Source organism: Lissotriton vulgaris, chromosome 1_1, assembly GCF_964263255.1.
Source record: "Lissotriton vulgaris chromosome 1_1, aLisVul1.2, whole genome shotgun sequence".
Classification (NCBI taxonomy): domain Eukaryota; kingdom Metazoa; phylum Chordata; class Amphibia; order Caudata; family Salamandridae; genus Lissotriton; species Lissotriton vulgaris.
The window spans coordinates 1,811,925,552-1,811,951,333 of record NC_141685.1 but is presented as its reverse complement, the minus strand read 5'-3'; the positions used below and the strand labels follow the sequence as shown (position 1 = coordinate 1,811,951,333).

At 46.6% G+C, this 25,782-nt stretch overlaps 1 protein-coding gene across 1 annotated transcript in view; it reads left to right on the top strand.

Moving 5' to 3' along the window:
* The window catches only part of GNPTAB (N-acetylglucosamine-1-phosphate transferase subunits alpha and beta), a 715,805-nt gene that overhangs the window by 394,513 nt on the left and 295,510 nt on the right, over positions 1-25,782 (top strand). Inside the window, exon 10 of the mRNA XM_086919157.1 lies at positions 12,442-12,612. Coding sequence (XP_086775283.1) covers positions 12,442-12,612 — 171 coding nt within the window. The remainder of the gene's footprint in view (positions 1-12,441; positions 12,613-25,782) is intronic.

Sequence of the window (25,782 nt, the reverse complement as noted above, 5' to 3'; positions counted from 1 at the left end):
TCCTCTCAGCCCCTCCCCCTTCCTCCTAGCCACCCAATCTGGCTGTCGACCCCATCTCCACTCCCCTTCTCAGCCCTCCCCCATCCTCCTTTATCCCAGCCACCCAGTCTGGTTGCCGCCCGGTGTCCTAATTGGACATTAGACAGCAATTCCGTACTGATAATTTTGGCGTGTAGACCACAAACTACAACAATAACACCACCATACGCACTCTTAAGAAAATATGTTTATTTTTTCCTTCGTTCCACATACATAAATAAAACAATACGACTTACCATCCACACTCTACATACAAAAAAAAGATTCTCATAAAAAATATATTTCTTGTCCATCTGCACCACACCACCACCAATAAAACACATTGCTTTGAAGACACAAACCACCAACATGGCAAATCACACCACCTGCTCACAAATCAGAGTCCAACCTACACAACAACGTATATCCCACGCCCCCACAACAACACCCGCAAGCCTCTCTACACCACTCTCTCTCTCTCTACACCCCCTCTCTCTACACCCCATCTCTCTACGCCCCCTCTCTACTCCCCCCTCTCTCTACACCCCCTTCTCTCTACACCCCCTTCTCTCTACACCCCCTTCTCTCTACACCCCCTTCTCTCTACACCCCCTTCTCTCTACACCCCCCTCTCTACACCCCCTTCTCTACACCCCCTCTCTCTCTCTACACCCCTCTCTCTACACACCCCTCTCTCTACACACCGCTCACTCTACACCCCTCTCTATACCCCTCTCTCTACACCCCTCACTATCTACACCCCTCACTATCTACACCCCTCTCTTTCTACACCCCTCTCTCTCTACACCACCCTCTCTCTACAGCCCTCTCTCTCTACACCCCTTTCCCTCTACACCCCTTTCCCTCTACACCCCTCTCTCTCTACACCCCTCTCTCTCTACACCCCTCTCTCTCTACACCCCTCTCTCTACACCCCTCTCTCTACACCCCTTTCTCTCTACACCCACTCTCTCTACACCCCCCCTCTCTCTACACCCCCCTCTCTCTACACCCCCCTCTCTATACACCCCCCTCTCTCTACACCCCCCTCTCTCTACACCCCCCTCTCTCTACACCCCCCTCTCTCTACACCCCCCTCTCTCTACACCCCTCTCTCTCTACACCCCTCTCTCTATACACCCCTCTCTCTCTACACCCTCTCTCTCGACACCCCTCTCTCTCTACACCCCCTCTCTCTACGCCCCCTCTCTCTCTACGCCCCCTCTCTCTCTATGTCCCCTCTCTCTCTAGCCTCATCTCTCTCTAAACCCCTGTAACGGCCGGGTTCTAGACCAGATGGGATCAGCTCCTGAGAGCCCCTCCAACCCAGCCGGAACGTAACCACCTCCCTCCTCAGGACCCATCTATCCAGGCACCTGGGTACCTACCTGAGGATGGGGAACTCGCAATATACAAGCTCATATCATCAGAAACACCACTAAATCTATAGGGATACTAAGAATACTCACTGATTACTAAGGACATCCATGCCCTACACCACACACATACCTCATAGTCTCCCGACCACATGGGTCCAGACTAATCTACCCTGGAGCAGTTCTGATTATCTACTATTACACACTGATTACCCTCAGTGCTCACTCGACACGCAATCTGGTGTGCCTACACACTGGGCTGCAGCCCCAGTGCTCACTCTTTATCCGGTCCACAATCCGGCGGACCTAAGCACCAGTCTCCTACCTGGTGTTCTCATTAACGCCACTTTCCCTAGAGGCGATCTCATTACACACCGTGTCCCCCCGGTGCTCACTCAAGCCGCAATCTTGCGGGTATACACACTGACCACAATCAGTGCTCTCACTAACGCCACTTACCAATGACAACCACTTTCCTATGAATACCTTCAGCTCTCTGTCTCTATGTTGGGAAGTCTCTCTCACTATTCACTAAGGGTTCGCTACTACAATAATATTATGGGATGGCCGAATTACTTAGTGTCAATAATTCCCTAGCTCAAGGGCTCCTCTCTCTCCCTAATTCAGACTTACCGGATCAGGGGCAGCATCTGTTCTGGCTGTAACATCTGACTAGAAGAAAAGGTTACCTGTGCTTTTGAAATATTGGACACACTGTATGCAGGAATAACAACACATGCACACTAGTTCACTAAGAACTGGGGTATCTTTATTACAATAACAATAGAAAAGGATTCATATACAGATCTGCGGGGTCTCTATGACTAACAGGAACTTTTAACACACCGCTGAAAGAAAAGGATTAGCCATACAATAGCCTAGGGAATAAGGACAAGATTAAGGTGTAAGTGTAAAGGGGACTAGTTTAGACTACCTCACCTATTAAAATGAAGATTTCTCTCTGACTCTGGTGGGATCAGGGCTTTCTCTGTCTCTCCCTCCGTCACCACAGCTCCACGCCGTTGGCTCAATTGCTCCAGCTGACAGCCTCAGCTCCTCCATCTGCTTTAATGCTCTCTGACAAACTGGCAGTCCCAGCTGATAGTTACTGCTCTCTCTTCAGCTTCAGCAATCATCTGCCTTCCTTCTCCATTCCAGAAAAACAATAGGACTGCACTGTATTCTGCAGCTCCAGCAGACATCCTACTCTCCACTCTTCAAGAACCAAACTGAATACTCCTCCTCTCCTGCAATTCGCTAATATGGATTCCTCTCCTCTAGTGGAAAGCTCCAGCCAGCAGCCTCCTCCCACCAGGTCCATGCAACGGGCTCCTCGCTCTAGACGCTCCCACAGTGATCAGCTGCTTGTTTCGTCTAGAGACCTGAGCCCAGGGACACTTCTTGATTAGATTCAGCTCTGGCCGGTTCTCTCCGGTTCGCTTAGGGCGAACAACAGCTCAAAACCAAAATATTACCTTTTCCCTTAAAGCATCTCATCTCTGCAGGGATACTAAGCAAAATGGAGTCTGTCTAGTTCTGGGCCTTGTAGGCCTGAGAAGGATGAAATAACCCTTAGCTCTGTCAGAGTACCTACATAAACCATACCAACGTATAATATAAAGTCAGGACCACAGGATCCACCCTCTACTATAAGCAAAATAATGAAAGGCAAAGCCAATAGGCAATAGATGGATTAGAGTAAGGGATCTATCATTATATAAAGCAGCTATCCTCTTCTAGGTCTGGAAGAAAGAGCTTAAAAGGGCCAACACATCTAAGAATACATGTCCTAGATGTGAGCAAGTTTAAAGTCTTTATCACTCCGAAATAGAGCCAAAAAGCCTGTCAAGACATTCCACCCTTAAGACTCTATCTTGCGAACATCTATGAACAACAACATCCAAATAAACAAACATCAACATAATCTATCAACAAAACCAAAAAACCAAAAGGCTCTCTAAAATAAATGACAACTGAAGGAAATTCCACCTAAAACTTAATGTAGGGAATGCAAATCTAACAACCAACTGAAAACAAATCAAAGCACCCTTGACCTGAATGCTGAAACATATCTAAGATTTGATCTGATAACAACAGAAACTAACCAAAGCATCCTCAAACTAAATGTGCCTCACCTTCTAGTGATAACTGATGAAATCTATTGATGTAGGGACTTGTTTGTAGAATGAAAACAGCAAGGGGCCTAAATGGGGCCTACCTACTTCGGTCAACTTAAGAACTAAATGTGCTTCAATTTCTAATAATAAAACAGCAAAGGGCCTAAATGAGGCCTACCTACTTTGGTCAACTTAAGCTAATGATAACTCATGAAATCCATTGGTGTAGGGCCATGTTTGTGGAATAAAAATAACAATGGGCCTAAATGAGGCCTACCTACTTTGGTCAACTTAAGAAAAAATTTGGTGAAATCTGAGAAATAAACATGACAAAAGGTCTTCAAGGTCTGGGCAAACATTAATAATAGATGTAGGACATAACCTTACTAAAAGACACACCTCCCAGGACAACTTAAAGTCTAGGGTAACCACCCTTGGATCAATCAAAGTGAAAGTGGAATAACAGGAAAATAAGGATAACCCCATTCCTACAAAATAGCTGGTGTAGCACTATGCATATCAAGCATGAAATCAAAGAAAATTATCTAAATGTGGTGTATATATCATCTAACTCAGAAAACAGTTTGTATCCAATCCTTCTGTATCGATCTGTGGAACACATGTGTGCACCACCATTTAAAAGATTACAATCCTTTCATTGGCAAAACTGTTTTGCAGAAAACAGGAAAACTATAATAGGTGAAAGATAAACAAGTGTAGAATAGCATAGCATACTAAGGGCAAAATATAGTACTGCATAAACATCAAAACCATGAGAAATTTTAAATGGGGGCCTGTTTGTGATAATGTCCAACTGAAATAAAAGAATATGGGAAAAATGCAAGGCCCAATTATGCAGCCAAGTAAATACTGTTCCGCATTTCATCATTAGGGAATTTAGGGTTCAAGGCAGTCAATTTTGGTATCAGTGTAGGACACCACCCTTCATCTTCATCTGTATCCGGTGCCAAGGAAGCACTTCCTCCGATCCAGTCATCAATTACCAGCTTCCGTCGTTCATCCGCCACCAATCCGGTCTGGTCTGGTTCCATCTTCCAAAAATAACAAACTAACATAAAAAAATGAAAACAAAAAAGTAAAATAACAAAGGGAGTGGGAGGGGGGGTGGGCCGACGCACACACCAAACACCACAACCCAACAACCTGAAACGAAAAAACAAGTATCATTAATCTAGCAAAAATAAATTTTCCATTTAAAAAGCACCCCAAGTGCTTTTCATTGTCGAAAGAAACCTAGTAATTTATAAAAACAATTATTCTAAATTCAAGGAATAATTAAAATCATATACTTTTAAATTTGTTTGGGCAAAATCTAATTTTTTCATACACAGCCAGAAGGGCTGGGGCCTAGTAACTCCCGAATACTCTGAGAGACAGCCCCTCCCTTCAGAAAGACGTTCGCGCTCAGAGTTTGAATCCGCTCCAATCAAAATAAGCAGAAGCCAGGCTACAGTGCGATGTAATTTTGAATCACTGCCAAGTGCTGATCTCATTGCAGGAGCAAGGCTACTGCCAACCATTCTGTCCAAGCATCTCTAATCTCTAGTCAGGGAAGCTCACCCAGGCCTACTGTATTTATCTAACTCCAAGGGCCAAGCGTCTGCCAATTATTCTGCATGTGCAAGGATCCCTTATCTGAAGGCAATGAAGCTGTCTGCGCCGACAGCAAGGAAGAGCGACTTGACCCCCCCCCCCCCTTACATAAACATTTCTCCGCGGAAAGAAATTGGAAAATGGCCAATAATAACAAGACAGGCACTGCTCGGCGCTCCAAGAGGGAAAGGCCCTCCCTTTACAAAACAGCTTTCTCTGAGAGCCAGGCTAACTCAAGGTCGAAAAACACATTCTTTGGAATTTAAAACAGATCTGTTCCCAGGCCAGAGAGCTAACCATTATTCTCTAACTAACCGAAGCAGAATTAAAACGTGATGAAAAGCATCCCAAATATTAGTAATTAATAAGGGCATATATTTTTTGTAACTAAGGGACATGCTAGCATTTTAAAATAATTCAGTACTGCTACTAGCTGCGAGGGAAAAAATATTAGCAGACACATTACATTTTACTTCTGGAAAATAACATGTGAAACACCATAATTTTGCATTGCAGGCCAGATTCATCAGTTTTTCAAATAGTCATTATTCTAACTGAGTGGGTACACTCACACAATGGTCTGCTACATATCAGAAACATTTGCATTTGAAAAAGGTTCAGCTTGCATTGGAAAAATAATAATCTATATTTACTAGAACACATCTGTTTTAAAAACACACGGTTGCATTTCACTAATTAAAAGCACATGTTACCGTGCACTGTTGGGTATGATTAATTATTCACAACCTGTGATCATTCCAAAACACCGGTTTGCATATTCCTTTCTAGTTGGAAAACCCTCTACGAAATAATTAATGAAAACAGCCCGTAGCTTGCACTCTAACTGGGCCATCTTTTTAATATTTCACTCATTTTAAATCATGCATTCAAAAATAATTCTCCACACGTCTGTGGATGCATATGAAGTAGCAAATTTAAATGAACACTGCTCTCTCCATGCAAGATGTTACCATGCTGTCAGCAAGCTGACAAAGCACATAGGCGGAACCAGCAACCAATGAAAAAATGAAATCAAACCATGATCAATCCAAAGATTCACTGACTTTCAGTGTCAGCTCACATAACCATGCATGTTAAACAGCATGTTAAAATAAATACTGCCTTCTCAATTCAAGATATTAACCCTTTGGCAGCTCAAGCACAATCATTCCCCAATGACTGCAGTACACGGGAAAGTCATGAACTCATCTCTCCACGTTTTCACATAACACGTACGCACATCTTCAAAACGTTATCCCCAAGCACTTGAAAGAGATCCAGCTCTCTCCTGCCTAACGTAATGATAACATGCCCTGTCCAAGCCATAACCACATGGCGCTATTCACAAGCCATATTTACAAGAAAGTCAACAAGTCCAAAAATTGACAAGCTCTTCACAAGGAATATATTCAAGGCGCAATTCACAAGGAACACAGCAAGTCAAAATGAGAACATGCTCCTCACAAGCTACATTAACACGGCACTCTTTACAAGCCATATTTACAAGAAAGTCAACAAGTTCAAAAAAATGACATGCTCCTCACAAGGAATATATTCAAGGCGCAATTCACAAGGAACACAGCAAGTCAAAATGAGAACATGCACCTCACAAGCCATAATTATATGGCGCTATTTACAAGGCATATTTACAAGGAGCTATGTACAAGGAACTCCACAAATCATATTACATTGAACACATTTCACATTGCACAGCATAAGCAGACGCAGCAAGCAATTTAATGGGCAATTTAAAAGCATTTTTCACACACATTTGTACAATTGGACTATCACAAAGATGTAATTGGCTCCCTCATGTAATGTCACCATTCAAGCCTGACAGTTCAAACACCAAGATGAAAAGCATTTCTTCCACCCTGCATAAGTCAAATGCCATGATGTACTGCAATCTCCTTACACTGCAACTGTTCAAGCCCATAGGCCACACAGGCTTAATAAACTGCCCGACTATGCCAGATGTAACTGGCGATCAGGGCACTCCTCCACAACTTATGGGAAACTCTCCAAACACATGGCCAGGGCACACAGGCTTCGTAAACAGCCGACTACGCCAGATGTAACTGGCGATTAGGGCACTCCCCCACAACTTATGGGAAACTCAACTGTTCAAGCCAATAGGTCACACAGGCTTCGTAAACTGCAAGACTACGCCAGATGTAACTGGCGCTTAGGGCACTCCCCCACAACTTATGGGAAACCATCCAAACACATGGCCAGGGCACACAGGCTTCGTAAGCAGCCGACTACGCCAGATGTAATGACCGGGTTCTAGACCAGATGGGATCAGCTCCTGAGAGCCCCTCCAACCCAGCCGGAACGTAACCACCTCCCTCCTCAGGACCCATCTATCCAGGCACCTGGGTACCTACCTGAGGATGGGGAACTCGCAATATACAAGCTCATATCATCAGAAACACCACTAAATCTATAGGGATACTAAGAATACTCACTGATTACTAAGGACATCCATGCCCTACACCACACTCATACCTCATAGTCTCGCGACCACATGGGTCCAGACTAATCTACCCTGGGGCAGTTCTGATTATCTACCATTACACACTGATTACCCTCAGTGCTCACTCGACACGCAATCTGGCGTGCCTACACACTGGGCTGCAGCCCCAGTGCTCACTCTTTATCCGGTCCACAATCCGGCGGACCTAAGCACCAGTCTCCTACCTGGTGTTCTCATTAACGCCACTTTCCCTAGAGGCGATCTCATTACACACCGTGTCCCCCCCGGTGCTCACTCAAGCCGCAATCTTGCGGGTATACACACTGACCACAATCAGTGCTCTCACTCACGCCACTTACCAATGACGACCACTTTCCTATGAATACCTTCAGCTCTCTCTCTAATTATTCAGACTTACCGGATCAGGGGCAGCATCTGTTCTGGCTGTAACATCTGACTAGAAGAAAAGGTTACCTGTACTTTTGAAATATTGGACACACTGTATGCAGGAATAACAACACATGCACACTAGCTCACTAAGAACTGGGGTATCTTTATTACAATAACAATAGAAAAGGATTCATATACAGATCTGCACTTCTTGATTAGATTCAGCTCTGGCCGGTTCTCTCTGGTTCGCTTAGGGCGAACAACAGCTCAAAACCAAAATATTACCTTTTCCCTTAAAGCATCTCATCTCTGCAGGGATACTAAGCAAAATGGAGTCTATCTAGTTCTGGGCCTTGTAGGCCTGAGAAGGATGAAATAACCCGTAGCTCTGTCAGAGTACCTACATAAACCATACCAATGTATAATATAAAGTCAGGACCACAGGATCCACCCTCTACTATAAGCAAAATAATGAAAGGCAAAGCCAATAGGCAATAGATGGATTAGAGTAAGGGATCTATCATTATATAAAGCAGCTATCCTCTTCTAGGTCTGGAAGAAAGAGATTAAAAGGGCCAACACATCTAAGAATACATGTCCTAGATGTGAGCAAGTTTAAAGTCTTTATCACTCCGAAATAGAGCCAAAAAGCCTGTCAAGACAACCCCTCTCTCTAAACCCCTCCCTCTAAACCCCTCTCTACACCCCTCTCTCTACACCCCTCTCTCTACACCCCTCTCTACACCCCTCTCTCTACACCCCTCTCTCTACACCCCTCTCTCTCTACACCCCTCTCTCTCTACACCCCTCTCTCTCTACACCCCTCTCTCTCTACACCCCTCTCTCTCTACACCCCTCTCTCTCTCTACACCTCCTCGCTCTCTACCCCACTTTCTACACCCTCTCTCTACACCCCTCTCTCTACACCTCCTCACTCTCTACCCCACTTTCTACACCCTCTCTCTACACCCTCTCTCTACACCTCTCTCTACACCTCTCTCTCTACACCTCTCTCTACACCCCTCTCTCTCTACACCCTCTCTCTCTACACCCTCTCTCTACACCCCTCTCTCTCTACACCCCTCTCTCTACACCCCTCTCTCTACACCCCCCTCTCTCTACACCCCCCTCTCTCTCTACACCCCTCTCTCTACACCCCTCTCTCTACACCCCTCTCTACACCCCCCTCTCTCTACACCCCCCTCTCTCTACACCCCTCTCTCTACACCTCCTCGCTCTACACCCCCCTCTCTACACCCCCCTCTCTACACCCCCCTCTCTACACCCCCCTCTCTGCACCCCCCTCTCTACACCCTCCTCTCTACACCCCCCTCTCTACACCCCCTCTCTACACCCCCCTCTCTACATCCCTCTCTCTAGACCCCTCTCTCTAGACCCCTCTCTCTACACCCCTCTCTCTACACCCCTCTCTCTACACCTCCTCGCTCTCTACCCCACTTTCTACACCCCACTTTCTACACCCCTCTCTCTACACCCCTCTCTACACCCCTCTCTCTACACCCCTCCTCTCTACTCCCCTCCTCTCTACTCTCCTCCTCTCTACCCTTCTCTCTACACCCCTCTCTCTACACCCCCCTCTCTACACCCCCCTCTCTACACCCCCCTCTCTACACCCCCCTCTCTACACCCCCCTCTCTACACCCCTCTCTCTAGACCCCTCTCTACACCCCTCTCTCTACACCCCTCTCTCTACAACTCCTCGCTCTCTACCCCACTTTCTACACCCCACTTTCTACACCCCACTTTCTACACCCCTCTCTCTACACCCCTCTCTCTACACCCCTCTCTACACCCCTCCTCTCTACTCTCCTCCTCTCTACCCTTCTCTCTACACCCCTCTCTCTACACCCCCCTCTCTACACCCCCCTCTCTACACCCCCTTCTCTACACCCCCTCTCTACACCCCCCTCTCTACACCCCCTCTCTACACCCCCCTCTCTACACCCCCCTCTCTAGACCCCTCTCTCTACACCCCTCTCTCTACACCCCTCTCTCTACACCCCTCTCTCTACACCTCCTCGCTCTCTACCCCACTTTCTACACCCCACTTTCTACACCCCTCTCTCTACACCCCTCTCTCTACACCCCTCTCTCTACACCCCTCTCTCTACACCCCTCTCTCTACACCCCTCTCTCTACACCCCTCTCTCTACACCTCCTCACTCTCTACCCCACTTTCTACACCCTCTCTCTACACCTCTCTCTACACCTCTCTCTACACCTCTCTCTCTACACCTCTCTCTCTACACCCCTCTCTCTCTACACCCTCTCTCTACACCCTCTCTCTACACCCCTCTCTCTCTACACCCCTCTCTCTACAACCCTCTCTCTACACCCCCCTCTCTGTACACCCCCCTCTCTCTACACCCCCCTCTCTCTCTACACCCCTCTCTCTACACCCCCCTCTCTCTACACCCCCCTCTCTCTACACCCCCCTCTCTCTACACCCCTCTCTCTACACCTCCTCGCTCTACACCCCCCTCTCTACACCCCCCTCTCTACACCCCCCTCTCTACACCCCCCTCTCTACACCCCCCTCTCTACACCCCCCTCTCTACACCCCCTCTCTACACCCCCCTCTCTACATCCCTCTCTCTAGACCCCTCTCTCTAGACCCCTCTCTCTACACCCCTCTCTCTACACCCCTCTCTCTACACCTCCTCGCTCTCTACCCCACTTTCTACACCCCACTTTCTACACCCCTCTCTCTACACCCCTCTCTCTACACCCCTCTCTCTACACCCCTCCTCTCTACTCCCCTCCTCTCTACTCTCCTCCTCTCTACCCTTCTCTCTACACCCCTCTCTACACCCCCCTCTCTACACCCCCCTCTCTACACCCCCCTCTCTACACCCCCCTCTCTACACCCCCCTCTCTACACCCCTCTCTCTAGACCCCTCTCTACACCCCTCTCTCTACACCCCTCTCTCTACAACTCCTCGCTCTCTACCCCACTTTCTACACCCCACTTTCTACACCCCACTTTCTACACCCCTCTCTCTACACCCCTCTCTCTACACCCCTCTCTACACCCCTCCTCTGTACTCTCCTCCTCTCTACCCTTCTCTCTACACCCCTCTCTCTACACCCCCCTCTCTACACCCCCCTCTCTACACCCCCTTCTCTACACCCCCTCTCTACACCCCCCTCTCTACACCCCCCTCTCTACACCCCCCTCTCTACACCCCCCTCTCTACACCCCCCTCTCTACACCCCCCTCTCTAGACCCCTCTCTCTACACCCCTCTCTCTACACCCCTCTCTCTACACCTCCTCGCTCTCTACCCCACTTTCTACACCCCACTTTCTACACCCCTCTCTCTACACCCCTCTCTCTACACCCCTCTCTCTACACCCCTCTCTCTACACCCCTCTCTCTACACCCCTCCTCTCTACTCTCCTCCTCTCTACCCTTCTCTCTACACCCCTCTCTCTACACCCCTCTCTATCTATCATTCTCACTCTATCACCCTCCCTCTATCTATTGCCCTCCCTCTATCTATCGCTCTCTGTCTATCGCCCTCTAACTATCTATCGCCCTCACTCTAACTATCTATCTATCACCCTCCCTCCCTCTATCTATCGCCCTCCCTCCCTCTATCTATCGCCCTCCCTCCCTCTATCTATCGCCCTCCCTCCCTCTATCTATCGCCCTCCCTCTATCGCCCTCCCTCTATCTATCGCATCACCACAGCATCACTCAGAACCACCACAACATCACTACGCGCTAGCATAGCATCATTGAACGCCACTGCATCACTCGTCACCAACACAACATCACTCAGCGCCACCACAGCATCAATCTGTGCAACCATTCAACAACAACTGGTTCAAATATGTTCTCTCACTGTTTCAAGCTTTATTACAAATGTCACAAAAAGATGTTAATATTTCACTTCTGTTCTTGGATTTTCGTCATAATAAAATTCACTGAACATAATCTTCACAAACGTTATTTACAAAAGTTTAAGCTATTGCCATTATAAATTACAATAACTTTTATTTAAGTATTAATTATTTAAAAAAAATAAAAACCATTGGTATTTGTAATGTCAATACATCTATGTCACGTAAATGCAACACATATTGCATTACAAATGCTATAGGTGTCACATTTGCGAAAATTAAAACTATTGGCATTGTAAATGACAAAGCTATTGATTTAGCTATTTTCAAAGCCAACACTTAAATACAAAATTTGTCATTTACAATACCAATAGCTCAAACTTTCCTAATGGGAGACCTATTGCATTGCAAATGCTTGTTCTTGGAGTCGGTGGTCTTGTAGAAAAAAAAACTAACATTAGTGATTATTTATTTAAAATATACAGTTTGTAACAATTATGCATTAATCGTTTTAAACTATTTGGATAACATTGTTCGAATGAAATAAAGGAACGTGCTCTAAAAGTTCTGTTTATTGTGATCAGGATATTTTCCAGAATGTGAGCCACCTGCCAACCTTTAGCTCTCCTGCTATCGAGACCCACATTCACCGCATTCCCGGCCTGTCTCAAAAGTTTATTTACATGAACGATGATGTCATGTTTGGGAAGGACGTTTGGCCAGATGATTTTTTCAGTCACTCCAAGGGACAAAAGGTAATGTGCACTTTTAACACAAAGTAATCTTGGAACTTTGCAAGATAATGTTTGACTTAACTCAATGCACCGTTTGGTTTGCAGCTTCTGTAGGAAAGAATTGTAAAAACAGCATATTTTTTTAGGTAATGTTATTAAACTACTGTTATTCTTTTAACTTCGCACAAAATTCTAGCTGTATAGCACAGGCTGTATGCAGTGCTGTTATGTGTAGCAGAAGCAATCTTTATAAAAATAAAACAAAACAAATCAAAGTTGGTGGATGATAAAACATAGGGATACATTTGTATTCACAATAATATGGTGTGAAAATGTTTCACTACATTGGTAGCCAATGGGATATGTCCCCCTGTTTGTTTCCAGAAGCTTCCAACACTCATAGGACTTTTGACTAGAAATTAGGCAACTAGTAGATATTTACTCTACTGTGTAGCCTACTCTTAATTGGAGTGTTTTTGCTATGCAGTGTTGGGGGGTTGGCTGTGCTGTGTAGTACCGATTCTAGGTATCTCACCTCAAAAAGATATATTTTTCTAACAGGACAGCAAGTTGGGTTCAGAGCTATGTAAGGCTCACAACAGTATGTCTTATGGAAAGAAAACATTAGGCCCGTAATTACCCCGTATGTGCGCGGCGTCTGCGCTTTGAAGCTTTAAGAAAACTGGTGTCATTGGCAGACAATTGCTTACGGTGTACAGCTGTTATTGTCACTTATCTAGCACAGTTACTACCTATTTGAGGACCGATAAGGACAGTTCTAGTGGTATTTATAAAGGGTTTGTTGCCCAGATGATTTCTCCGGGTCTTTTTCAGGCTGAAACAGGGTAGACTTTGCTTGAGATCTGGCTGTATCCCTTCTTTTAATTTTCTGTATATTGATGGTACTAGTAAATGTCAAAACCTACCACTACACAATTGTAATCATACGCCCTTAATATTGCTTACTACATTTATAGTAATTAGAAACCAGGGCCAACCCGCTGTCCCTGAGAAACTGGGTACTGTGTTTGGAAGCACTAAAATAGTGGTTACTTCGGATTTACTTTTATGATTCAAAGGGCTTTAATGAATTGTAAAATGCTGTTTTGGAGTCGCGAAGCTGATGTTTTAACAAATTGGAAGCTTTGTGACAGTAAATTATTACGATACAATAGTCCTTCAATGTTTAGCAATTGTTAGTCGCAATGGCAGCAGCAAATGTGATGTCATTTTGCTTGATACATTGCATTGTAGGTCAACATCTGAGTCTCCCAGGGACAGTGCTATATAGCAATGTTCCAGAGCACGGCTAAAATCAGTAGTAACATTTATATGTGCACAAACATCATGCCACAATTTAATTACGGAGGCAAGAACACCACATATGTAACATGGTTCGAACCTGGTCGCAGTTACTCCAACAATGATTTTTCATTTCAAACATTGCTTTCGCCTCAATTGAATTTGTATTACTAAATTATGTACAGCTTGTGCATAATAATATAAATTTAAGAAGTCTACAGAGGCGGAGGGAGAAGTGGAAGACCGGAATGGGAAGAGAGTAGGAGTAAAAGCCCAATAAATATATATTGTGAAGTACAGAATGTATACTAATAGATTTAAAATGCATTCACCAGACTTTTTAGCAGCACATTAAATATGTTATTGTCAATATTGGCGCAAGCTACTGTATATGTACATAGGAGAAGGCTTGATTACAAGTCTGGTGTATCGGTATCCCTGCATCTCGGTGCCTCTCTAAAGAACAAAATCCTCGAAAATTAATGTAAACTGAAAGTAGGCACCACCCAGGCAAGATTGGCCTCCCTGCAATCTGTCCTTATTAAAGGAAATATCAGTGGGATAACTGGCAAAATGTATTCCTCCAATTTGCCTCTGAGGTCTTGTCTTGATACCACCAATCTCTCTGCTCCTTGGAGGAGGCATAGAAAGAAGCTGGTGACATGGGGACTTAGTTTTCCAATCTTTCATTTCCCTCTAGATGCAGGTTATTTTTACTATCTCATAAGAAAAGGCATTGACCTTCCTTCTGTCACAGTGAACATTCCTAAATGACTTCCTCCCATCATCCTAGCAAACTTTGGTACTGCCTTATACTCAGTTTCCTTGGTCCCTACTTTAAACATCCCCAGCTCCAGGCCCTGCATTTATGTTACATTAAACCAATTAGTTCTGAGATATGAATAAAGTTGGTCAGTCTAGCTGTCCTGGAGTGGAGTTTTCAACAAACTTTATTTACCAGCTTCTCAATTCCCAGAATCCACTGTATGTTTTGTGCCTAGGCCTCGTCTGAAGGAGTGTTGGAAGTTCTCCATTTCACCAGTATTGCCTTCTTTGCTGCTGACAAAAAATGCAAGATCATTTTGTGTTGATGCACAATGTGTATGTAGCGGTTGAGGGACACCCTAACAGCGAGACCTCTGGACATTCCATTAATCATGATCGTTTGATCGCTTAAATGACAACTCCAGTAATTCGCTGTTCAGGCACACGCCCCAAAGCATGTGGGTCAGCATGCCTAGTTCTTCACATCCTCTCCTGCATGCGCTGCTTTTGGCCCTATGGATAGCAGGAGCATAACTGGCATGTAGTACCATGTATATAGTTGTATCTTGCATAGTTTCCTTGTCACTGGTGTGTGTTGCAAATCTGCTTACCCTTTTTGTATTATCTCCTACTGGTCTTAATCAAAAGCAAATTCCAATTACCATGGTGCTGCCTTTGGGCACTTGAATCTTTTTGGCTAGTGAAGTAGATCACTTGAGGCTTATTCTACAAGGTGGTGACACAGCAATTAATCAATGTGAACCGTGCCGCTAATGGGCCATTAGCGGCATCCCTCTAGGGCACACTGTATTCTCCTTTTGGTCAAAAAAATATTCCACTCAAAATCTTCATCTGAATGTTCAATTTGTTTTTATTGATTCATTTGTGACTTCATACTAGTTCAACTTTTTTGTTTTCATTCTTTGATTCAATGTTTCTGATTGACATCATTGCTATTCAATCCTCATATGCATTTCGGGCATGATAGCCCTTCCTCAGGGAGAGGCACTAAGAATTCAAAAAGCATATATAAATGTTTGTTTATGTTTTCCCAACTTGTATAGCGCGCAATTACCCGGGGTGTCTCTGCGCTTAATGGATTGAAAATGGACATGTAGAGCGCAGTTAGCAAGTGAACAACCAGGTTTTTAGTTGCTTCCTGAAGCTGAGGAGGGTGGGACTGGTTTTACTGCTGAGGGGGAGGGAGTTCCATAGTCTAGCTGTGGAGATAAGGAAGCACCTGTCGCCCCAATTAGCTTTATTTGTGGGATGTTAAGGAGGTGTGCTGAGGCTGAGCGAAGAGTCCTAGATGATGAAAGTGGACGGAAGGTATGTTTGAGGAACTGCGGGCCAGAGTTGTTAATGGCCTTGTAGGCGATACACAGTGCCTTGAACTTGGTCCGGCTTTTGATAGGCAGCCAGTGGAGCTGGCGGATGAAAGGAGAGATGGAGCTGTATTTAGGGATACCTAAGAGGATTCTTGCTGAGGCGTTCTGTATTAACTGGAGTTTGTTTAGAATCTTTTGTTGAGCGTTGAGGAGGAGGGCATTGCAACAATCTGTTCTGGAAAAGATGAGGGTGGTGAACAGGGTTTTTCCCGTTGAGGTAGGGAGGTAGGGGAGGAGTTTCTTGATTTTCCTCAGTGTGAAAAAGGAGGTGGATACCAACGTATTAACATAGTGGTTAAAGAGCAGTTTGTCGTCGAAGACGACCCCAAGGTTCCTGACTTTTGTTACAGGTTGAGGTGGAGGGCCCATCTCACTTGGCCACCACTGAGGGGACCAACTGGGCTCGAGCTTCCCAAATGTCATGATCTCCGTTTTTCCAGAATTTAATTTTAGACAGTTGGAAGACATCCAGGCGCTGATGGCTAGCATTCCCTGACGGAAATTGGCTGCAACTGTCTCTCCATCGTGGTGAACTGACAGGACCAGCTCGGTGTCATCGGCATAAGTTGTAAGGCTAATGCCATATGACTTGATCACCCTCGCTTAGTCCGAAACATAGATGTTAAATAAGGTCGGACTTAGCGAGGAGCCCTGCGGCACTCCACACGGAAGGGAAAAGATGGGTGAAACGAATGAACCAAGTTTTACAGCTTGGGTGCGATTGGCCAGGAAGGAGGCGAGGAGATCTTTGGCTTTGTGTGTAATGTCCATAGCTGAGACACGGTCGATCAAGGTGGTGTGGTCGACCGCGTCGAAGGCGGCGGATAAATCAAGCAGTATCAGCACTGCCGCCCCGCCTTTGTCCAAGGTCATCCTGATGTCGTCAGCAGCTTTAATGAGGGCCGTCTCGGTTCCGTGTCCTTGCCTGAAGCCAAATTGAGTGTCATCCAGCAAGTGGTTAGTGTCATGAATTCAGATAATTGTCTATTCATTATATTTTCAAAGATCTTGGTCGGAAATGGCAGACATGCCATAGGTCTATAACTGGCTGAAGATGCGGGGTCCAGAGTGGGTTTCTTTAGGAGTGGCTTGATGATAGCGTTTTTCCATACAGAAGGGTAAGAGCCTGAGTGGAATATGGCGTTACAGATGTTGGCTATGGCCGGGGCGATGACCCCTGGAATGAGGTTGAGAATGGACGGAGGACACGGATCCAAGGGTGAGCCTGATTTTATTGTGGAGATTAGATGAGAAATTTGTTCAAGGGGGGGCTTGACGAAATTTGGGGAAGGTGGGGGAATCAGAGGTGGAATCTTCTATGGAGGCGTTCTTGGCAGGGCAAGATTGGGGAACGAAGGCAGAGAAGATGGAGATGACTTTGCCCAAGAAGAAATTGGTCAGGGAGTTACAAAGGGCTTGGGAGGTGTCAGGGGGATTAGAAAGATGGTTGACCACCTGAAAGAGTTTTTTTACCGAATTGTTTGCCGAGTTGATTTGGGTAACGTAATAGTTGCTCTTTTCTGAGAATATGAGCTATTTGTAGTTAGCCAACGCTTTCTTGTACGTTTGTTTATCCTGCGGGTTGTAGTGTTTTCTCCAATGTCTTTCAAGGTTTCTGCAATATTGTCTTTGTAGCCGAATGGGTTCAGAAAACCACAGGGCAGAAGGAGTCCTTCGGTTATGGAAAGTGGGCTTAGGGGGAGCCAAAGTACTGAAAGCCGTGTCCAGGTGGGTAAGATAGTTGTTAGATGCTAGTTCTGGGTCAGACTCAGCTTTATTGAGGGAGTTTGTCAAAGTGGTGGTAAGAAGGGGAATGTCAATGTTTTTCCAGTCCCTGGTAGTTGACAGGGAGGCGGGTTTGGCCTGAGTGGGGGAAGACCTTCTAGATTTGATGTTAAAAAGGACAGCGGAATGATCTGTCCAAGTGAGAGGAATTAGAGTACATACCGCGATGTCTGGATTGTTGGAAAATATCCCGTCAAGGGTGTGGCCTGCTTTGTGCGTGGGTGAGGTGAAAAGCTGGCAGAGACCGGCTGCCAGAAAGTCACTGGTGAGAAGGGAAGTGTCATTATTAGTGAGGGATTCTAAATGAAAATTAAAATCCCCTAGTATGGTATAGTGAGGGGTTCCGGCCACAGTTTCAAGGAGATTATTAAGGTTTGCGAGGAAGTTGGTTCGAGAACCTGAAGGGCGGTATAGCAGGATGCCAGTAAAGGACTGGTTATTGGAAAGAGCAATGGAAAAGAAGAATGATTCGCAGCCTATGTGGTAAAGGGCTATGGTTTTTATGCGGAAGTGGTCTCTATGAATAATGGCTATGCTGCCACCTTTTTTGATCGTTCTGTCTTGACGCCTTACACAGAAGCCGTCCAGGCGTTGTCACCCCAAGTTTCTGTGATGAACAGTAAGTCAAGGGAATGGGCGGAGATCAGTTCTAATATATCTAGTTTGTGTTTTGGGAGAGAGCGCACGTTGACAAGCGCGGCTTCAGGTGGCTTGAGCCGTCAGTTTATCGTGCATAACTGAAAAATTGCCAAAGTTAATGTGACATGGGGTGCTACATGCAAAAATTACGTGTGTTAAGTGTCTATGTGAACCGTTAACTGAAAAAAACGCGAAGTGTTATCAAGACAGTCAAAAAACATTACTCACATGAGTCTCCTGTCTATTAATACGTGGTCAACCTGCATAGATCAACCAGAAAAAACAAAACATAAGCCTTGGGTTAAAGTCCCCGTCTGATCATAAGCTTTAAAACGTTTAAGTCACGTACGTTCTGTTAAACACAACACTAACCTTGAAACATAATCGCTCTGCTTTTCCGCAATTCTACTATCTTGCTTCCACAGTCTTCGGGAATTCAGGGCGCTCTTACGCGCTTCCGTGTTTTAAACAAAAGACTGTTCCAATTGAACCACCATGCGGTCACGTGACTAGAAACCACCCTTAAGGCTAAATGACATAGACGAAAGACTTCTAAGCTCACTAACTCGCATATGTAAACGAGCATCCTTCAGCAAGATTCTTTACTAGAGAGAAAAAAAAGACTTGTCGCTGTTACGAGTTTAGTCTGTCAATAAAGCGGAGTCAGATAAAAAATGTGGCAGATAAAAAATGAATGGGTTTAGCAAAAATATATAACTGAGCGTGTATGGACGTGTGAAAAAGAAATGTAAAAAAGGAAAAAATGCACGATTGTGGAATGGTGTTAACTACAGAGCAGTATAAAATACACAGACATCACCAAAAAGGCATCAGGGAAAATACGACAAAAAAAGTCGCTAATTGCAGATAACATAATAGTTATGGGTAAAATGACAACTCGATCCGATCATTAAGCCCGTTCGGCTTGCTTGAACACAGTCTTTGAATCCAAATGTTTTCGCGTTGAAGCAAATATCTGTTGTTATCTCTTCCTTCCTGCTTCTTTACACATTCCAGTATTAAGAATTTCAATTGTGAAATGTTATGATGAGCTTCCAGAAAGTGAACTGCAAATGAGGAATTCGAATTGTGAGTCCGAATATTAGATTTGTGTTCTGTTTGTCTGATTTTAATTTTCCTTTCAGTTTTCCCCACGTATGTTTTACAACATGGGCATTTGAGTAAGTAAATTACATTGGACGTGTCACAAGTCGCTGTTACTTTTAGTTTGATCTCGTGATCTTTCATGGGATGGTTTATAACATTGCCTATAATTATGTTGTTACAGTTCCCACAGTTAATGCAAGGTCTTGTCCCCTTATATGTCACTTTCATACTTTGTTTTTGTTTCAGAATTTCTCCTAGGTTGCTTCCTCGGGTATAAGCGAAAAGAGGCGGTTTTTTGAAGATATTGTTGAAATCCACGTCTAAATTTAAGATTTGCCAATGTCGAAGTACACTTTTCTTAAACTCCTTGCTAAGGGTTGAGCATTTGGACACCGCCACTATTCTATTTTCATTGCTTTTTATGTGTTCTTTCAAAAGATCCGTTCGTCTGGTGGTCCTGTACTCTTTTTTTGGCTTTTTCAATGGTTTCTTGTGGATAACCTCTCATTGAAAATCTGTGACCCATTTCTTCTATTCTTTTCGCTGCTCTTGTTTCATCAGAAGTTATACTTTTGACCCTTGCCCTTTGTGAAAACGGTAAGTGCTGTTTCAAAGACGACTGGTGAAAACTGTAAAAATGTAAGGTATTGTTTCCGTCCGTTGGTTTATGATATATGTCGGTTTTGAAACCCTTTTCTGTGATGGTGACTTCTATATCAAGAAAGGTAACTTTCTTTTCTGACATCTCCCATGTGAATTGTATTCTGTCGTCGGCTTTATTGAACTCCGTTAGTGCTGATTGCAGTTTTTCCTTAGTGCTCTTCCAGATTATGAACATATAGTCTATGTATCTGATAATCATCTTGGAATTCTCTCGCCATTCATCTTTGGATAAGATTCTTAATCAAGGAACATCCGAGAAATCCGGTTCTATACACGATACCAGAAATACATAAAAATCCGCTCGTGAGAGGAGTTCCGTGTTGCCAGAGCCTGTTCGTGTGGTCCCGCTACAGGAGTAGCATTGCCCTGGGACTCCATCCATAAACCTTTGCCAGCAAGAGGAGGGAGGCGTGAGGCCGCAGAGGAGGCGAGAGGCGCGGCCCCGGGACTGCGAGGTTCAGCTTGAAACACCTACAGCTGTGTCCTCTTCCCGGGGGAGCCGCGCCCCCTCCCAGTGCCACGCCCCCTTGGGAACCCCTCTATATGAGATTGGGCCTGACCGCGGACCGCGGGACGCGCGCGGGACGCAGCCCGGGGCGAAGACCGGGCAAAGAGCGGGCCGTTCTAGGCCGTTAGAGGCCGGCAGAGACCGGACCGGGCCACCCCTCTGACGCCTCGGGTCTTCTTCACCTCCCCCTACATATTCCATCATGGCGACCAGAACCTCACGAAGCAAGTCTGCCCAACAAGGTACAAGCACTCTGGACAAATTTTTCCCAAAGACGAGTAACCTAGCTAGTAAATGCCCGTCAATCCCTGAGGCCCACCTTGAGATGGGCCCGGAAAGTGTGTTTCTGGATCAGGGAGATACCTTTTCTACAGAGGCGAGTACACCGCTCACACTGGATGCCACCCACATGTCACTAATGGACAGCATTGATCAGACGATTGAGTCGGTCCTTCAGCAGTTAAGAACTCCCTTGAGGCAGAGGGACAGGAACTCCTCCCGGCTATCTGGGATCTCTGATCACACTACCATCCCGGAAAGCAGAGGAACAGTCCTACAAGATGCAGGTCAGGCTGACTTGCCCATAGATGATGTAGGTAGCATAGTACAGCACCCCCCCCAAAAGGAAAAGGGTTAGGAAAGCAAAGAAGGCAAAGAGGGCCAAAGTGGACATAGTGGAGCCAAATCAGACCGACAGCACAGACATTTCTGCCTCTCCGGACCTCAACCTATCAGGGTCCAGGCCGATTCGCACGGGCTCTCCAGCTCCTGCTTCCCCACCCTTGCACACGGGTCCTTTCATTTTTGGTGGGGCAACTTCTACTTCTACCAGCACTGACTCATTAGTCAACACACTCACTGACATTATGAGGAATTTGTTAACTCCCATTGCAGCTAAACTGGACGCCATAGAGTCCAGATTGAAGGCCCTGGAAAGCAGTCACCTAAGGAAAAGCCCCGGGACAGATAGAAATATGACCAACCCCACTCCAGTCCCCCGGGCCTCCCTGGTGAATAGCCTGCGGTCCGGTACACCGTCACAGGGGGCTAATGTGGTACTGCTGGGCACGGTCGGGGCGCCTGTTTCCCAGGCGCCCCCTTTGTTGCCCTCGGCTCCCAGGCCCCCTGTTCCGGCCCCAAGGAGATCAAAGCAACTTCCAGCGCCACAGACTGGGGGAGCCGTGATCCCTACAAATGGCACTACTGATGGTCCTGCTCCCCAATGTGATAGGCGTAGGGTGGTCAACCTGCCCCCAGAAGCGGTCCCTTATACGGTAATCATGGTGGGAGTACCTGAGCTAACTGGTGATATGAGGGAGCCCCAAGACTCGTTACGCAACAAGGTGATAAGCTGGCTTAGCATCAACAGACCGCTGCCCCCTAACCTGAAAGGCGAGGTCCTGATGGCTAGGAGGATCCCTTGGATTGGTTACACCCCAAAGAACAAGGCTGGGGATTGTATCATCATAAGTTTTAAAAGCCCCCACGTAGCCAACTATATTTCTAATTGGCTTGCTAGGCCTGACAAGTCCAACATAGAACTAGTCCCCCTCTCGTACTTCTACCCAAATGCAAGCAGCACAGAGGCAAGGGGGGAGAAGGGGTGGACTAGGGTGGGCTATGCTGTGGATGGCTCACGCTACAGACCAAGGCACCACCCTTCGCATGCCCAGGCAAGTTTCATACATTACAACAGATTCTCCTGCCTAGACCAGGTCGACTGACTACAAATCAGTGACACCTCGTCTGGCTCGGGAAAGATGGTAGATGAGGTTCTCAGGGGGGTGGGAGAGAGCAGAACCCCTGTAGCTGAACCTGGCTCCCTGGTCAATGCTAAAGGCAAAGAGCAAAGTCGGGTGGGAATGACTGCAGCCCCCGCAATAGAATACGCCCCGCAGGTTAACGCTAGTGATCGACCACCTAACAGCGGTGATAGTTTGGGCTTACAGGGGACTTCTCACAACGCCGGGACTGGCCACATCCTGCAACCCGGGGGGGTCGAGCTGGCTGGCCCACCTACCATCGTGCCAGGAACTCACCCACCTACCGACTATATGCAATCCCCCACTGGTGGTCAAGGCGCTCTACCCACAGATCAGGGACTGAGAATTGTTTCTTGGAATGTAGCGGGCATTGCAAACAAGGAAGGCACACCGGAGTGGGACCATTTACTGGCCAGTAGCGACATCCTCCTCCTTCAAGAAACTTGGGCACGGGATACTGTAACCAGGAATGGGTTTGACGTATTTGAGATTCCTGCCAAATGGGGTGGGAGGGGGAGGCCGTCGGGCGGGCTGGCGATCTGGATTGCGAGTCACACTGGATGCCAGGCGGAACAGGTACTTACGTCCTCGCAGGACATCCAGTGTGTTCGGCTCACATGGCCTGGTAAACCATCATGGGCCATTGTGAATGTCTACTCTCGTCCGGTTGCCGCGCCTGACGAATCCCCCACCCTAAACGACCTCTCCTCCTTCCTGGGGCAGCTGCCGGGAGACCTCAAGGTGGTGCTTGGAGGGGACTTCAACTGCCACTTTGAACCCCTGGAGGGCATGTCGGAGGGTGCCCTCACGGCTGAAGACGATTATTGGGGAGTCCCACCTTCGTCCTCCCCATATCCTAAAGCCTGGTCCCCCCTTGTAATACAACTTATGTCCCTTACCCTGAACTACGCACTGAGGGCTTGTAATGGGCGCACCATCTCCGATACTCCCTCAGTGTGTACCTTTAATAGGAGGGGTCATGAGTCGAGGCTAGATTACATCATGGTGGATATCTCACTCTGGCCTAAAGTCCACGATTTTAGGGTAATAAACAGGTCGGATAGCGATCATAACGCCCTGTGCTTAAATATCCAGTGGCCTCCCCATGCAGCGGGAAAAGTGGTAGAAAACTCAGGAGGAGAGGAGGGGGATTTGGTCCTCATAACCAGCAGGCGACGGGTTAAGTGGGGAAAACTGGTGAGCTCAGAAGAGGCCATTAGCAAATTATACGGGTTGGCAATCCCAAGGTTTATGGAGGTGGATGCACTGCTAAACGCACCAAGAACCCCGGAATATAATGAGAAACTGGGTGACATCCACCAGGGTCTTGTAAGAGATTTGGCTGAGGTATTCCACCCGCTGGTGCCAAATAGAAAGAAAAAGACCTGTGTTCCCACCTGGTATACCTCCTCTTGTAGGGCAGCAAAGTCTGAGCTCATTGCTGCAATAAAAGAGGGGTCAAACAAGGCCGAGGTGCGTGCCCATAGGAAACACTATAAAACAGTGATGGCGTCTGCCAGGACCGAGTGGGACTGGAACCACTGGCATGATCTTTGTGATGCCCTAAAAGCTAGGGACTCCCGTAAATTCTGGGCTCTTGTTAACAATGGCACAGGGGAACTTAAGAACGCAGTAGAACCCAATATTGCCCCCGAGGTCTGGGAGGCCCATTTTGGGGAACTCTATAAAGAAACCAATCCTTGTCCTGTTACAGCTCTGGATGCGCCTCCTGGCATGCAGGACCGTGAATTGGAATTATCCCTGGGGGAAGTGGAGGCAGCCCTGAAGCAACTACCACCGGGGAAGGCGCCGGGTCTAGACAGGCTACCTGGGGATTTGTTTAGGCACCACTTGGACATCTGGGGCCCATACCTTCTTGTTCTTTTTAATGCCATCTTAGGAGGTATGTCAATCCCCGGGTCGTGGCTGGGGGCAGAGATTGTTCCGATCCATAAGAAGGGATCTACTCTGCTCCCCGCCAACTACAGGCCCATTAGCCTAATAGATGTCCCCCAGAAGCTTTTTGCGCGCCTCATCCTTAATCACCTCTTGGACTGGGTGGAGGAAAATGACATCATGACCCCCCTTCAGGCTGGCTTCAGAAAGAACACGTCGACCATGGATCAGATCTTCCGCCTTCTTCTCCTATATTGGAAGACTGTCACCATAGAGGGTGGAAGACTGTACATGGTCTTCGTGGATCTGAGGTCAGCCTTTGACCTAGTCCCTAGAGGGAAACTTTGGGAGGTTTTGCATCAGCTAGGAGTGCCCCCACACCTTCTTAGTACTATCATCAGGCTTCACGAGAACAACTATGCCCAAGTAAGGTGTGGGAGGGATGGTAAGCTTTCGGGCAAATTCCCTGTCCTTAGAGGAGTCAGACAGGGCTGTGTCCTGGCGCCAACCCTTTTCTGCCTGTTCATTAACAGTGTCATTCAACATCTTGACACTGTCGAGGACAATGATGCCCCGGTTTTGGCAGGCAGGAGGGTTCCGGCAATCATGTTTGCTGATGATACCCTCCTGCTTTCCAAATCCCCCATGGGGATCCAGAGGATTGTAAATGGTTTTGGCCTTTTCTGTCGGCAACACGGGTTGGAGGTCAACACAGAAAAGACTAAGTTTATGATCTTTAATCCCCCAGCCAGAACCAGACCCAACCCAAAACTGGGTGAAGTTAGCCTTGAGAGGGTCTCGACCTTTGTCTATCTGGGGGTAACACTACAAGAAAACCTGGCCTGGGACTGCCAGATAGCGAGATCAAGGTTGAAGCTATCCCAGCTAGCGGGCGCACTCCTGAAGGTGGCAAATAAATCCACCTTTAAGCCTGTAAGCCCGGCTCTCGAAACCTATAGAACTCAAGCGAAGGCAGCAGCCACGTATGGCAGCGAGCTGTGGGGTTTCAAAGCAGGGAAGGCATTGTTAGCGGTGGAAAATACATTTTTGAGACGCCTGCTTGCTCTCCCGCAGGGAACGCCACTGCTCCCCCTAAGATTGGATTTGGGCCTACACTCCATCGCTGAAGATCTTTTATCCAAACCCGTGAAGTTCTGGCATCGGATATGGTCCACTGAGGAACTGCATCATTATAGGCAGGACCTTATCCATGTACTGAGGATGAATGGCAGTAACAAAATCCCCTGGCTGGCTTTTATTAAATCAGAATTGTCCAGTTTGAATTTGCCAGACCTCTGGGATGATCCAGTTCAGGGTTGTCAAAGGATCACACGCAAAACTCTCGCCCAGCTGTACAAAAACAAAAATTTGGCTG